This window comes from Schistocerca nitens, chromosome 2, assembly GCF_023898315.1.
Source record: "Schistocerca nitens isolate TAMUIC-IGC-003100 chromosome 2, iqSchNite1.1, whole genome shotgun sequence".
NCBI lineage: Eukaryota > Metazoa > Arthropoda > Insecta > Orthoptera > Acrididae > Schistocerca > Schistocerca nitens.
In genome coordinates, this window is record NC_064615.1 from 1,103,514,053 (window position 1) to 1,103,527,867 (window position 13,815).

Consider the following 13,815-nt stretch of genomic DNA (forward strand, 5'->3'; position numbering starts at 1 on the left):
ATATACTTTGCCACAACCCAATTGTGCAAACTGCCACTTTGGTATTAGTCATCTCCATGCAGAAAGCCTCACCTTGCAGCAAAACATAACATATTTAAGGTAAGGCAACATATGAAAATACTACTGTTGTTTACCAGTTGATACTTTTTCACTGCTGCCTTTCTACAGAGGAAGTACTACAACAAACTTCCAAAATACATAAAGTAATAAATGTAGTAAGAATTAGTGAGGTTCAGTGGCAGGAGAACAAGACTTCTGGTCAGGACGGGAGAGGGTAATCAACACAAAAGCAAATAGGGATAATGTAGGAATAGGTCTAATAATAAGAAAATGAGAATAAGATTAAGCTACTATGAACAAAATAGTGAAGATATTATCAATAACCAACATAGACAGGGAGCGAACATACACAAAAATAGCGGACGTTTTTAATTAATATGTGAATTAGCTTTGCAGATGACTTTTAAGAGATTGAAAAAATGTATCATGTGATAAAAGAAATTATTCGCATAGCGACAGGAGACGAAAATTTCATTGTGATGGTGACGGGGACTGGAATTCCAAACGTGGGGGGAGGGAGGGGGTGGGGGGAAGGAAAAAACTGGTGAAAAGGAATGAAAGGAGAGGCTTCTTGGTAGAATTTTGCAGTGAGCACAATTTAATCATTGCTATTTTATGGTTTGAGAACCACGAAAGAAGAGTGGTATATGTGGAAGAAACCTGTAGACTACAGAAGATTTCAGATGGTTTATTTAATAGTACAACATAGTTTCAATACCAGATTTTAAACTGCACAGTATTGCTAGTGGCAGATGTGGACTCCAGCCATAATTTACTGGTTATGCATTTCAGATTAAAATTAAATGAATTGCAGAAAGACAGGAAATTAAATAGGTGCAGAGCTTGCTAAATTAAAAGAACCACAAGTGGTTCTGGCTTTCATAAATATCATTAAGGCAACAATTGACAAACAAGGGAAGGGAATACAACAGAAGATGGTTGGTTAGCTTTGGAGAGATGAAATATTGAAGGTAGTGGTGACTCAAATAGCTAATAAACAAGGATCAGTAGAAATTCTTTGATAACACAGAAGATATTAACATTAATTAATGAAAGGAGAAAATATGAAAATGCAGCAAATGAAGTATACAAACGGGAACACTGACGACAAAAAACAGAAGTGCAAAATAGCAAAGTGGGAAGCAAAAAGTGAGAAGTGCAAGCTTGTAGATGCATGCATGTGTGTGGGAAAGACACATGGTGCCTATAGGAGAATTAAAGAGATCCTTGGAGAAAGAAAATCAGCTGTATGAATATCAAGACATCAAATGGCATGCCAGAACAAGATATTTACCCCCCCCCCCCCCTTTATATGTACAGGTGGCAATTGTTAGACCTCAGGTGCTACAATCATGTGCGTGCGTGTGTGTGGATTCACTTTCCGATTTCATATGCTACACTCATTTTAAATTGGTTTCTAATTCTGCTTTGCCCTGTTTGCCCTGATAAGTGCTGTTCTCTGTTAGGTCTGCTTATGTCACTCTAAGGTTAAAAACTGCATTGTTGTACTGGGACAATTGTTGTCACTTTACTGAAAAGTAGTTTCTGGCGTGTCTTCCCAACCTGCCACCATTCCACAGCTCCTATGCACACTTGTCGCAGTTAAAAAATGATTTATTCCCCACATCAGGCAGATTTATTCCACACTTCAGCCACTATAATGGTGGCACTCCACTGTCCCAAACTGTAATTATATTACAATTATTGTCGGTCGGGTGGACATGCCTCCAACCCGAAATTTCTGGCTCGGAAAATCTGAATAACTGTTTTTGTAACACTGTAAAAATAAATGTGTCAGTTATATTCAGAAAAATACAAGTTTAATTTCTTATTTCATGATAGGTTAAAGATATGCAAACCAATGTTTATATCTTTGTAGACTTAGATAAAGTATTTGACCATGTGGACTGGATTGTCGTTTCTAATTCTGAAGGTAGCAGGTATAAAATACAGGGAGCAAAAGGTTATCTACAAGCGTGAATCACATGAAAGAGAACCCATGGTTGTAAATGCTATTTAATCTGTTCATCCAGCAAGCAGTTAAGGACACCAAAACGAAGTTTGGAAAGGGAAATAAAGCTCACAGATAAGAAATGAAATTTTAAACCTTGAATATTTATACCAGGGTGAGAAAGTATTTTCTGATATTATTTGTATGGAGTGTGCTTTGCACAAAGTAAAATGTGGATGATAAACAGTTCAGACAAGAATAGAACAGACACGTTCAAAATGTGGTGCCAGAGAAAGAACGCTGATGAGCAGACGAGTATAAGGAGTAACTAATGATGAGCTACTGAATCAAATTGGAGAGAGGGAGGGAGAGGGAGAGGGGGAGAGAGAGAGAGAGAGAGAGAGAGAGAGAGAGAGAGAGAGAGAGAGAAATCGTAGCAGCATAGCTTGACTAAAAGAAGAATATAATGGGTTAAAAATTGGAGAGAGAGAGAGAGAGAGAGAGGCCATGGCTTGAATACAGTAAGCAGGTTCAAATGGTTGTAGTATTTAAGCAGAAGTGAAGACATATACACAGAATAGGCTATTATGAGAGTTGCATCAAGCCAGTCCTTGGACTGAAGACAACCGTACTTACCTTCATATGGCAAAATGTTTAGTACTGTCAAGAGACATGCATGAAAGTGGAAGCAATGGCATTACCCTCGGTTTTGGAACTGTTAACTCCTTCCTCCCTCAGGAAGAAGAGAGGGGTGAAGTGGGAAAGGTTAACAATGGAAGGCAAGTCACTCAAACCCTAGGATGAAGGGGTCACTCAGATATTCTGCTGATTGCAAATATTTTGTTTTTAACACTGAGTTCATATTTGGGCCACACAACATCTGCTTGCAGTCACTAAACATGTTCAGGTAACAACAATTGTATCTAGTGAGGTCAAACAAAAACCAGTCATCACCTGAAGATTGGCCCAGACAATCACAGTGTTTTATTAGGCATGGTTGGAGGTGGTATACCTTTGCCTTCCTCCGACCTATGAACTAACTTATCCAGCCAATTACAGGTGCACCTACGTATAACACTGGTGAACAATGAAAATGTTTCGGGCTCAAAAGCAGTACTTCCTTTGTATTTCCATCAGCTGAATTAAAAAATCACCACAACAATGACAGACTAGCTCTTATTTTGGGAATAAAGTAACATTTCATTTTTACAGTCAACATTTTTAGTTTGCAGGAAATTTTGTTTTCCGAGTTGCCACACCTGTCTGATAACAAGACACAAATGCTCTTCAGCTGTTTGTAAGTCATAAACATAGATACTGTTACTGTGACTATGAGTTTCATTTAGTTTCTGCTATAATTAAAGCAGAATTTCTGGTTTGAGAGTGCTTTTGTAATGTAAAATCCACAAAAATGTGTAAATAAGGTGAATAATTTTTGCCACATTTGTGGTGAAATAACATTTTGCTCACAGAAACGCTATTTAACGTCTCTTGTGAAGACTTCCTATCAGTATTATTTCAGTATAAAAGTAGGGGACCAGGCTTGGGCTGCACATATAAGTGGCAATGTATGTTCAGTTGCACTGCGAGAATGGCTGAAAAATAAGAAATGATATATGGCTTTTGCTGTGCCTATGGTTCGGCAGGAGCCTACAAACAATACAAGGTGACTCCCATTTCTGCTTGACTCCACCTATAAAGGCAGGGTAGTCTATGAAGAAAGGAACAGTTCAATACCTGAACTTCAATCCGCTAATTGACCTATTCCGCATTCAGATAGTTTACCAGTTCGTACTTCACCTGAAAATTCTCTGTGTGAAGTAGAAAATGAAGACAGTGTGGAACAAGAAGAAGGAGAACAACCAAACAAGCCTTCCACATTCTATGACCCTGATTTTGAGGGAAAAGATTATAAACCACGCAGACTGAGTCAAGCAGGATTGTGTAGTCTCATTAGAGACCTTGACCTGTCAAAGGAGAAGGCAGAAATGCTTAGGTATCTACTACATCAATGGAATGAATCTTCTCAAAAGTGATGTCACAGTCTCACAGTAGAGAAAATATCACACGGAACTGCTTCCCTTTTTAGAGAAGAAAAACAGTCTTGTTCTTTGTCACGACATTAATGGCTTGATGAAATCTTTGAATTTGAACCATGATCCAACTGAATGGAGGCTATTCATAAACTCCTCCAAACTTAATTTGAAAGTTCTGTTGCTTCACAATGACAGCTATCTTCCATCTATTCCTGTTGGTCATGCAGTTCACGTGAAGGAGACATGCAAATATGACAGCCCTCTATGACTCAATCAAATATCATGATCAAAAATGGAAAATTTGCCGTGATCTTAAAGTCATTGTCATACTCTTAGGAATGCAACTGGGGTACACAAAACATCGCTGCTGCTTATGTATGGTGAGACAGCATGGATAAGAAATCACATTATATTAAAGCAGACTGGCCTGCAAGAAATCTTAACCCTAGCAAGAAAAATGTCGTTGCCGAGCCTCTCATGGACCCGAAAGATGTTCTTCGAATCCTGCATATGAAGCTGGGTTTCATGAAAAATTTTGTCAACGATATGAATTGAGGAAGACGAGCCTTTAAGTATATAGTGAAATCTCTGAAATTAAGTGAGGCAAAAGTTAAGGAAAGTATTTTTATCGGTCCACAAATTCGAGACCTTGGAAAGGATCCTGGATCTGACCAAGCTTCGGAGGGGAAAGAAAAGGAAGCTTGGGAAGCCTTCAAGCGATTTAGAGGCAACAAAAGAGATAAATACACTCAGTTGCTGACAGTGCTCCTGCAAAAATACCATAGTCTTGGATGCAGCATGTTCCTTAAAATCAATTTCCTCCATACCAACCTAGACTTTTTTCCTTCAAGTTGCAGAGTTGTTAGTAGTGAACATGGAGAAAGATTCCATCAGGACATTTCTGTGATGGAAAAAAGATTTCAAGGCCACTGGAATGAAGCAATGCTTGCGGATTACTGTTGGTCTTTGTGTAGGGATGCTCCAAAACTCTCTTACAAGAGGCAAGCTATAAGATTATGATCTCATGCAGCCACCATGATTCTCTTCAGATCCAACCATCTGTGAGGTTATTCTTCCAGGAATTTAGAACTTGTAAAATGCAACTACCAATTAAAAATTCAAATACTCTTTCAAAGTTGTTAGCATCTGTATTTAAAAATGATCTTTTTCTCTTAATCCGTTAATATGAAACACTTCCATCTATTGTGTATCACAGAGACTAGAGCTAAGGAAAATTCTTCATTGTCATATTCGTTCTCCTCAACCCAAAATCAGTAAGAATTGACTCATAAGTGCAGGAAACATTTCAAATTATTATTATTATTATTATTATTATTATTATTATTATTATTATTATTTTTTTTTTTTTTTTTTTTTTTTTTTTTAGCCGGTGTAATTTAACATGGATTCCAAACCACGGTGTAACTCGGCACATTTCACATTGACAAACCTTTCAAGAGTACAAAGAAGATGCACGACCCCCCATATACACACAGTTTTGTGATTCTTCCCAGTATTAAGTAATAATTTGCCACATCCCAAACAAACACCTATCTCTCCCCATTCACTGGCAACAGCAGTATCAATTTTTATATATAAAAAAAAAATTACATAACAGGAATAAACTTTATAAAAGTTGTGTAACATAGTCTTTAATTTCAAATATTACTCACCAACAGGAACACTCTTCACATCTTCGACGAAAACAACATCCTTTAACTGCCATTCTTCTTCATCTTTCTTTTCGGCTTCTTCACCTTTAGGAACTACACGTTTCTGCCGTTCTGTGTAAAAAGAAGGAATTTTGTTATCTACGATACATGAGACATGTTTAATGGTCAAATTAACAAATTTGTGGACATCATCCTTTAGCCAACTCTTTGTCACTGGTCAAGAATTTCATATACTTACAGTCTTTATCGTGCGCGCGCATGTGTCAACGAATGAGGTAATTAAATCCCTTGATAAAATAGATCGAGATGAATGTTGTTGAAAGTATTAAAATTAAAAAAACCTAAAAACATAAATTCACTTCAAATTATGATCACTCTTTCCCATTTTCACTCCATTCACTTATCCACTCATACAGAACCACGACAAATCTAAAACTTACAACTTGGTTTATGTTAAAAATGTGCGATTAAAATCCAAACTTAAGTCTAGGGTAAAAACTTTACACTCAGGGAATTGGCTAACTGATCCCTTACAAAGATGAGCCATCAACTCAGGTAACATTAAAACTTGCTTCCTACTAGTGTGGGAACAAAGCCAGACACCTCAAAAATCTCACAAGTTGTGTCATTTTGAACTAACATGGAGAACAAGTCAGTTGATAAACTGCCCTCTGCCCTCTTTTAGTCTGAATATAAAATGCATTCAGGTAAAATGTGGGGCACTGAAGTCTGCATGCCACAACCATCACCTATCGGAAAGTCCTCCTGTCGGAACTGTAAGATTTGTGTCATCGAACTGTGGCCTATCTGAAAGTGAGTGAGAAATACTTCATCACATCTCAATGGCCAGGAGGAAATACACTACGCCAAGTACTTAGATTTACCTGTTGCTACTTATTATCTATCTCTTCCAGCTGCTCTTCTTACCACACACTCATAATTCTGTATCTCAACAATGAGAATATGGCGTAAGTCTACCATACTATGGTGGTACGCTAGTAAGCCGTGGCTATCCAGTAATATAGATACACACACTGTCCTTGACAAACAACGAAACAAATAAAGATAGCAATCGGGGCTGCAGTGGTAAAGATTGCAGTGGGGCAAAGCGCAATGCAAGGAGCAGTTAACAAATCACTCCTGATTCTTAACTGACCACATTATTTCATTATAGAACTTTTCTCAGCTCACAGATTTTACTTAGGATGCTCACCATTCGTGTTTTACTTTGCTGCACATTGAAACCTCTATCATTCTCATCAGGCATGAAGCATTTACTCCTAAGTAATGAATACGAAAATTGCTGATCAACAGCACCAACAGCATTTTTGATGTAAGTTTTTTAAAGTTTATTTAAAACAGTGGCGATCACAGAATAGCATTTGCGGTGAAAGTTTAAAAAAAAAACTGAAACTATAATTCTTTCATGCACAAATGCATCTGAGGATGGCCCTGTAAGGTTTGAAACTGGCTGTGGGTCTTTTTAATGGAATACAATAAACTGCTAATGTGGACATGTAGCCTATCATTTATTTTAGTTCTAACTATAGAAAATTACAGAGCACCCTCACTACTAATGTGCTTCACAAAATAATAGAAACTATTCTGAAAGATAGACTAATGAACTGCTTAAAAAAAAAACTACTTTCCAAGGACCAGCTTGGTTTCCAATCAGGAAAAGGCACTGAACTGGACACAGCATATCTCACAAAATTTTCTAAAAGCATTGGATAAAGGTATATTTCTCCATCCAACTAAAACATTCGACACAGTTGAACACAAAATCTGTCAAATAAGCTAGATGAACTGGGAATAAGGGGATGGTGAAAGAGCGGTTCCAGTAATCTCTGCAAAACAGTACAGTCGACTGAAATTACACATATATCAAGTAACACTAAATATAGAGTGAGTCAGCTGCCCATACCTATGTGTTTTAAGCAACCTGCAATGTTTTCAAAAACTACACTCAATTTTCATATTCTCTCACTCGCTACACGCAAACTATTAGTCTTACAGAACAAATGAACAGGATCATCATCTACAAAATTTAATGCAGTCAAATCTTATACTGGGATATATTTTCGCTAGAAGTCTTAGGTTTCAATTTATCCAAGAAAAACAAACAAAAGTGACCTTCAACAAGTTTTTCTTGAATAGCTCGAAAACTGTGGCCTCCAGCGAAAACCTATCACAGTACAAAATTTAATTACATTATTTTGCTACAAAAAGGTCCTCTTCATTTTTTTTTTCTTTAGGACCAATAGGTTGCATGTAGCAAGCATATGAAGAAAATGCAAGAATATGAAAATCTCGTGTGTTTTCTGGAGGTGTTTGGGTTCCATAAAATTCATATATAGGGGCATCTGAATCACTCTGTATATTTAAAAATGTATTTCCTACACTGCATTAAGCATGAGCAAACAATATTGTTTGCAGATGACACTAGTGTACTGATCACTGACAAGTCACAAAAAAAAAAAACTTTGAGTACCTAAGCTGGAAATAAACAATTAAGTCACATTTAATATAAAGAAAACAAACACAACGAAATTCCAAGTAAACAAAAAACCAGATTACCACAACCCAAAAATAAATAATGAATTCATAAAATGTGTGAAAAGCACAAAATTTCTAAAAATTCATGCTCACTCTCAAAGTGGGTAGCGTGTGTAAAAACACTTAGCAACAGAAATCTCTGAACCAAATTCTTACATCAGTATGTAATATTTCATGTATCAGATCACTATATTTTTCTTATCTTCTTTCTGTTATTAGTTACAGTGTAATTTTCTGGAGAGTGAAAAGCAAAAATATTCAATCAGAAACTAGCAGTACGTATCATGACCAAGAGCGGCAGCATGGCTTACTGCAATGCTAGAAATTTTAACTGCCCTTTGAGAATATATTCTTCAGAGTGTTATGCAAGTAAAAAAAGAAAAATATATTGATTACTATGTTAAAAACTGTTTAGTACATAATTATGAAACTAAAAGAAGTGTACTTTCCATACGCACACAAAAAATTAAGTTAAAACTCTGGGTTTCTTGTACAGTGCCATCAAGTTATATAATAAATTACCACAACAGATAAAAGACATAGATATTAGCTGTTCTTTCAAAACAAAACTAAAATATTATTTGTAAAATAAAAGCTTTTATACGGCAAATGGGGTACCTGAATTAAAACAGGTTATCTAATTAAGAAATTCTGTAATACATATACAAATAATAATTAGCTAAGACTAAAAAACAAGATTAAAAGAAATTGTGTTAGAAAGTAATTTTAAGCTTTCTGAATGACAAAATCCATACAATGAAAATTTTTTCACAGTTTAACAAAGAAATCAACCAATCAAATCAATACATTGTGATATTGAGGTCAAGAGCTGTTCACAGACTTTAAAAAAAAAAAAAAAAAAAAAAAAAAACAATTAATGAATGATGTGAGCAAGGGAGACAATGGAGAGGAACTGACAGCACACATGGCTAATGGTTAGCTGTTGGGGGGAATGTATACCCGGGCCGCTGAAACATTGCACTTGACGTTTGCGTATGAAGTTGGCAGCGTAACAGAGTAACAAGTGAAGAACGATAGGCGCTAGGTGTTCAGCGTGGGGCGCCAGCCAATCACAGCGCAGTGAGCACTGCTGTTACTCACGTGCTGTGACGTCAAAGTTCCCGCGTTGCCGGCTTTGTTTAGTGAATATGTATACAACGTGAATTGTTATGTTGTTTACCGCATGTTTTTGTTGTACTGTGTGCTATATCGTTGTGACTTTTGTTACGTTGTGAGTTTACGTACTTGGAAAATGCCACCGAAAAGACTTCGTTCACCTAGTGACAATCCTTTGCGTCGAGGGGTGCCGCTAAACAGCCAGGCACTGGAGTTGCTACGCAGAACTCGTGAGTTTTACGAGCAGGAGAAAAACTACGTAAGCATTCATGGACAGCCATCAATTCCTGCTGACAAAGTGGTGCAACGTACGTCGAAAACTCTTGGTATTAGTGCAAGAAACGTAGTAAGTAAGGGAGTATTACTATAAAACTTGGAAGATACTGAAGTGAGCCGTAATGATTCCGAGCTGTCTGGATCAAATAATACATTTTTATCGACCCCGGGAAAGAAGAAAAAGTGGCCTAGTCCTATCACAGATTTAGATTCTTTCCAGACTGATGCAGTTCGTAGGCATGTTTATGGTTACTACAGCAGAAAAGAGTATCCGACTGTAGCTAAGTTATTAATCTCTTTACAAGAAAGTGAACTCTTCAGGGGTGGTAAAACATCACTAAAAATTGTGTTAAAATTATGGATTTCCGTTACAAAACGCTAGACGGACGCAATGTACTGTTAGAGAGGGCACGTATTGTTACCACTCGTAGAATTTTCTTGCACAAAATTGTGGGCACAGGTATTCATTCCATAATTTGGCTAGACGAAACGTGGGTTAATGCCGGAGAAGCTGTCAGTAAATGCTGGACGGATAACACACCCAGCAGTAGCGGCCATCAGCCGACGGGAAGAGGAGCTAGATTAATTGTGGTCCATGCAGGCTCCTCCAGTGGTTTTGTCCCTGACGCACTTTTAGTTTTCAGATCAAAAAAGACTGGTGATTACCATGAAGATATGGATCACACACGATTTGTTGAGTGGTTCAGGAACCTTTTAAAACAATTTCCTGTCCCTACAACAATTGTAATGGACAATGCTCCATATCATTCGGTGATACAGAACAAAGCCCCAACCACAAATGATCGGAAAGAAGTTATGGTGCAGTGGTTACAGGCTCGAAATATTGCAGCGGATATGAGTATGACAAAGGTTCTGTTATATTCTCTTGTTAAAGAAAATAAGCCTACGACACCTACATATGTAGTAGACGAAATTGCCAAGGAGCAGGGTCATACTGTAATAAGGCTGCCACCATATCACTGCCATTTCAACCCTATTGAGTTAATATGGAGTGATGTAAAAATGTATGTAAGGAACAACAACAAGTCCTTTACAATAACAGAGGTGGAAAAGCTGTTGCGTGAAGCTCTTGTGATTGTGGATGCAGCCTCGTGGAGAAAAAAAAGTCGAGCACGTCGAGAAGCTTATACGAGCAGCACAGACAATAGAAGGCATTATCAGTGGCCATGAACAATTAATGATCTGTCTTGCTGATGACGACGATGAAGACAGTTTTAGCGATGAATCGGACAACAGTGACGATGGCGAGCTGGATGGAATTGCGCCATTATCGCTGTAAATTGGTGAGTGAAAAATTACTACTATTGGTTATTTATTGCAATCTCGGTTATTATTTATTTTGTAAACTACGTACATTACTGATTTTAAAGTACCAGTCATCAGATGCTTGTTTTTTGTATTTCTTTGCTCCGTTATCGAAAGGGTGCGCATTGTTATGCTTTTACATGCATTATTATACGGTTGTTTACTTCCTGTCATTGTACAACTAAAAATGAGTTTTTATATACACTGTAATTGCTGAATCGCTTGCATTTACGAGACAGGATGGAAAACTGTATCATCTGCTGTGTGTATAGAGGCTGCTGTTGCAACATCGCTATTACAGTATAGCCAACCTAACTAGACAAAAAGCGAACTGTCAAGTGCAATGTTTCGCCGGTGGGGGTATAGTTGTATGATTGTGTCTTCTTGGGTGGGGGAAGCAGGAAGTCATACCAAAGCCGTTCTTCATGCTCAGTGGAGAAGACAAAAGATAAAGTCAGTCACAGGTCTCACACTAAGCCGATCTTACCAGGAAACTTAATAGTGACAAATTCTGTGGTTCCTGCGTGAGGAACACGCCTCCAAAACCAAAGAGGTATGGCACCCTGGGAGGAAGCCAGTGCATCCGATTCTCTGAAGTTAACCTCAGAAGAAAGACCAACGATTATCAGGGTGGTACAAGAGCTCACTCATAGATGGTCTGCATTAAGAGAGAACACGTGCAATGCTACTGTCTCCACAAAAACTGTGCTTCTGTTGCCACCACCAATTCTCTGCACCGCTGACATCACTGTCACTATAGCAAATGGTGGAGCAGTATGCAGGTAAACTCTCAGTGTGTAACAAAACCCCAGCACAATAATTCCTCTGTCCCCCTCATGTGTGTTTTATCAACACTGTTTATGCTTTGAAATACATTACAAACATATGCAGTTTTTACCTGCATACACGTGAATACAAATATTCTTTTACATACCAGTCAAAATAATACAATGTGCAACAGAATTAAAGGATCATTTTTCCAAAACTCCATTTCCCATCCATTGCAACACTGAAGTTTGAAATTTGTGTATAATTTTCCTCTGCTAAGGGAAAAAGTGTGGTGTTCTGCGACAATGCTTTAAACAGCAAGGTGTCAACACCTGTGGGAGGGGGGCGGGAGAGTGGGTGGGGCACATCTAAGAAGTTCATGTGGCGGTGTAAATGGGTTAACGGTGTCACATTGGCACCAAATCTCACCACAACTCTGCCCAATGCCACCGTGGACATGTCACCCATTTGGAAGGTCATCACACCCCCTCTTACCCAAATTTTTCTCCTCCTTTTGATGCATCTGTGATGGAGGTCATAACTACAATGCCCAGCATTGAAATCTGCAATTGGTGAGCAGGTTTTTTATCTATCCAATTACATTATACAGTAAAAAATTGATATTCTTCCTCAAATTGTATCACTGTTTTATCTGCATCTAAACTTCACTTCTTCTAGTGCCACCTCTATGCAAGGCAAAGAAATTTTCACTCCATCTTTATATCGACATCAACAGTGGGTGCAAAAGGAAACGAGGCAAGAAAAATGAGATGTGAGCTAAAAGCTGGTGAAGGGAAGGAAGCTGGGCAGAAAAAATATGGCAATCAGTGTGGAGATGCATACAGTACGGAGGCAAGGGAGATTTGGGAAGGAAAGAGTGTCCTGGAGGAACAGTTCTCACAAGTGCAATTTCATTGGAGTTGGTGCCATCCTCATGAATAACAGGCTGGTTAGAGTTGTCTCTGTGATAAAGCATGTCCAGCAGCTGCAATGATAGTAACACATTGCGGCCCCACTTATGACAGGATATGCAATTTTGTCATATGATGACATGATGGAGTCCATGGCTGTTCACAGGGTACCGCTACCGGTTTCGAATCATTGTGATTCATCCTCAGACAGTTTACAAGCTTTCTTTATGACGTGGTGTGTTTTTTTGTCATAAAGAAAGTGTGTAAACCGTCTGAGGATGAATCACGAGTCGAAGCCGGTAACGGTACCCTTTGAATACAGGAACTGAAAGTAAATTTGTGGCTGGTTGCTGTCCTAACACCATCAACATATGACAGGATATATTCAACAATGACAAGACTAGTTATGCTTGCTACATTTAGGTCCTTTAAAATCCACAGGAATTTACCTAGTGAGTGAGACTGGACTGATACATGACAGGTTTGCGAACAGGAATGATCTCACGGTTGGGCCTTTCACACAGGTACAGACACGCAAAAAGGGTTAGAAGCAAAATTTGCCCGAGGATAGAGCGGGTTATTTCGTGGGATGGACAAACATTTTGACAAGTGCTTTTGGAAAACTAGGAAGGACTTTGAAGATGACATTCCTCATTTCAATGGGCAATAAAAGTTGCTTAACCCTCCGACAGTCGCGCATGTATCTGTGAGATACATGACCCACTTTTTCTCTAATATTACCGCAATGAATAGTGGTAACGGTTTGCTGGCCCATGACTTCTCGTGTCATACCTTTCTTATTGCTTCACAGGAATTTCAGTCTTATCCCGATACTGACAAGGTCATAAATGAGTCAGGTGTGGGAACGTGTACTGCCTGTATCTCTCAGATACAGCGCGCCTACTCGGGTAATGCTTTGTCGCCGCTAATGACTGCAGCTGTTGCATTGTTTGCAGCGTACGCAAATCGGCAGTTGCGTTGTTGTCTTCTAAATGAAGCAACGTTTCGTTGTAGCTACGTGTACTCTCTTTCAAAATGAGTAAACGATATGACCTAGAAAATCCTAAGGATTTGGAAGAAGTACATCGCCTTCTTCTCGACGACGAGGTATCCATTGAAGATGAAGATGATCTTGCAGAAAC

At 38.3% G+C, this 13,815-nt stretch overlaps 1 protein-coding gene across 1 annotated transcript in view; it reads right to left on the reverse strand.

Moving 5' to 3' along the window:
• The window catches only part of LOC126237499 (E3 ubiquitin-protein ligase UBR5), a 370,559-nt gene that overhangs the window by 279,900 nt on the left and 76,844 nt on the right, over positions 1–13,815 (reverse strand). Inside the window, exon 10 of the mRNA XM_049947657.1 lies at positions 5,721–5,831. Coding sequence (XP_049803614.1) covers positions 5,721–5,831 — 111 coding nt within the window. The remainder of the gene's footprint in view (positions 1–5,720; positions 5,832–13,815) is intronic.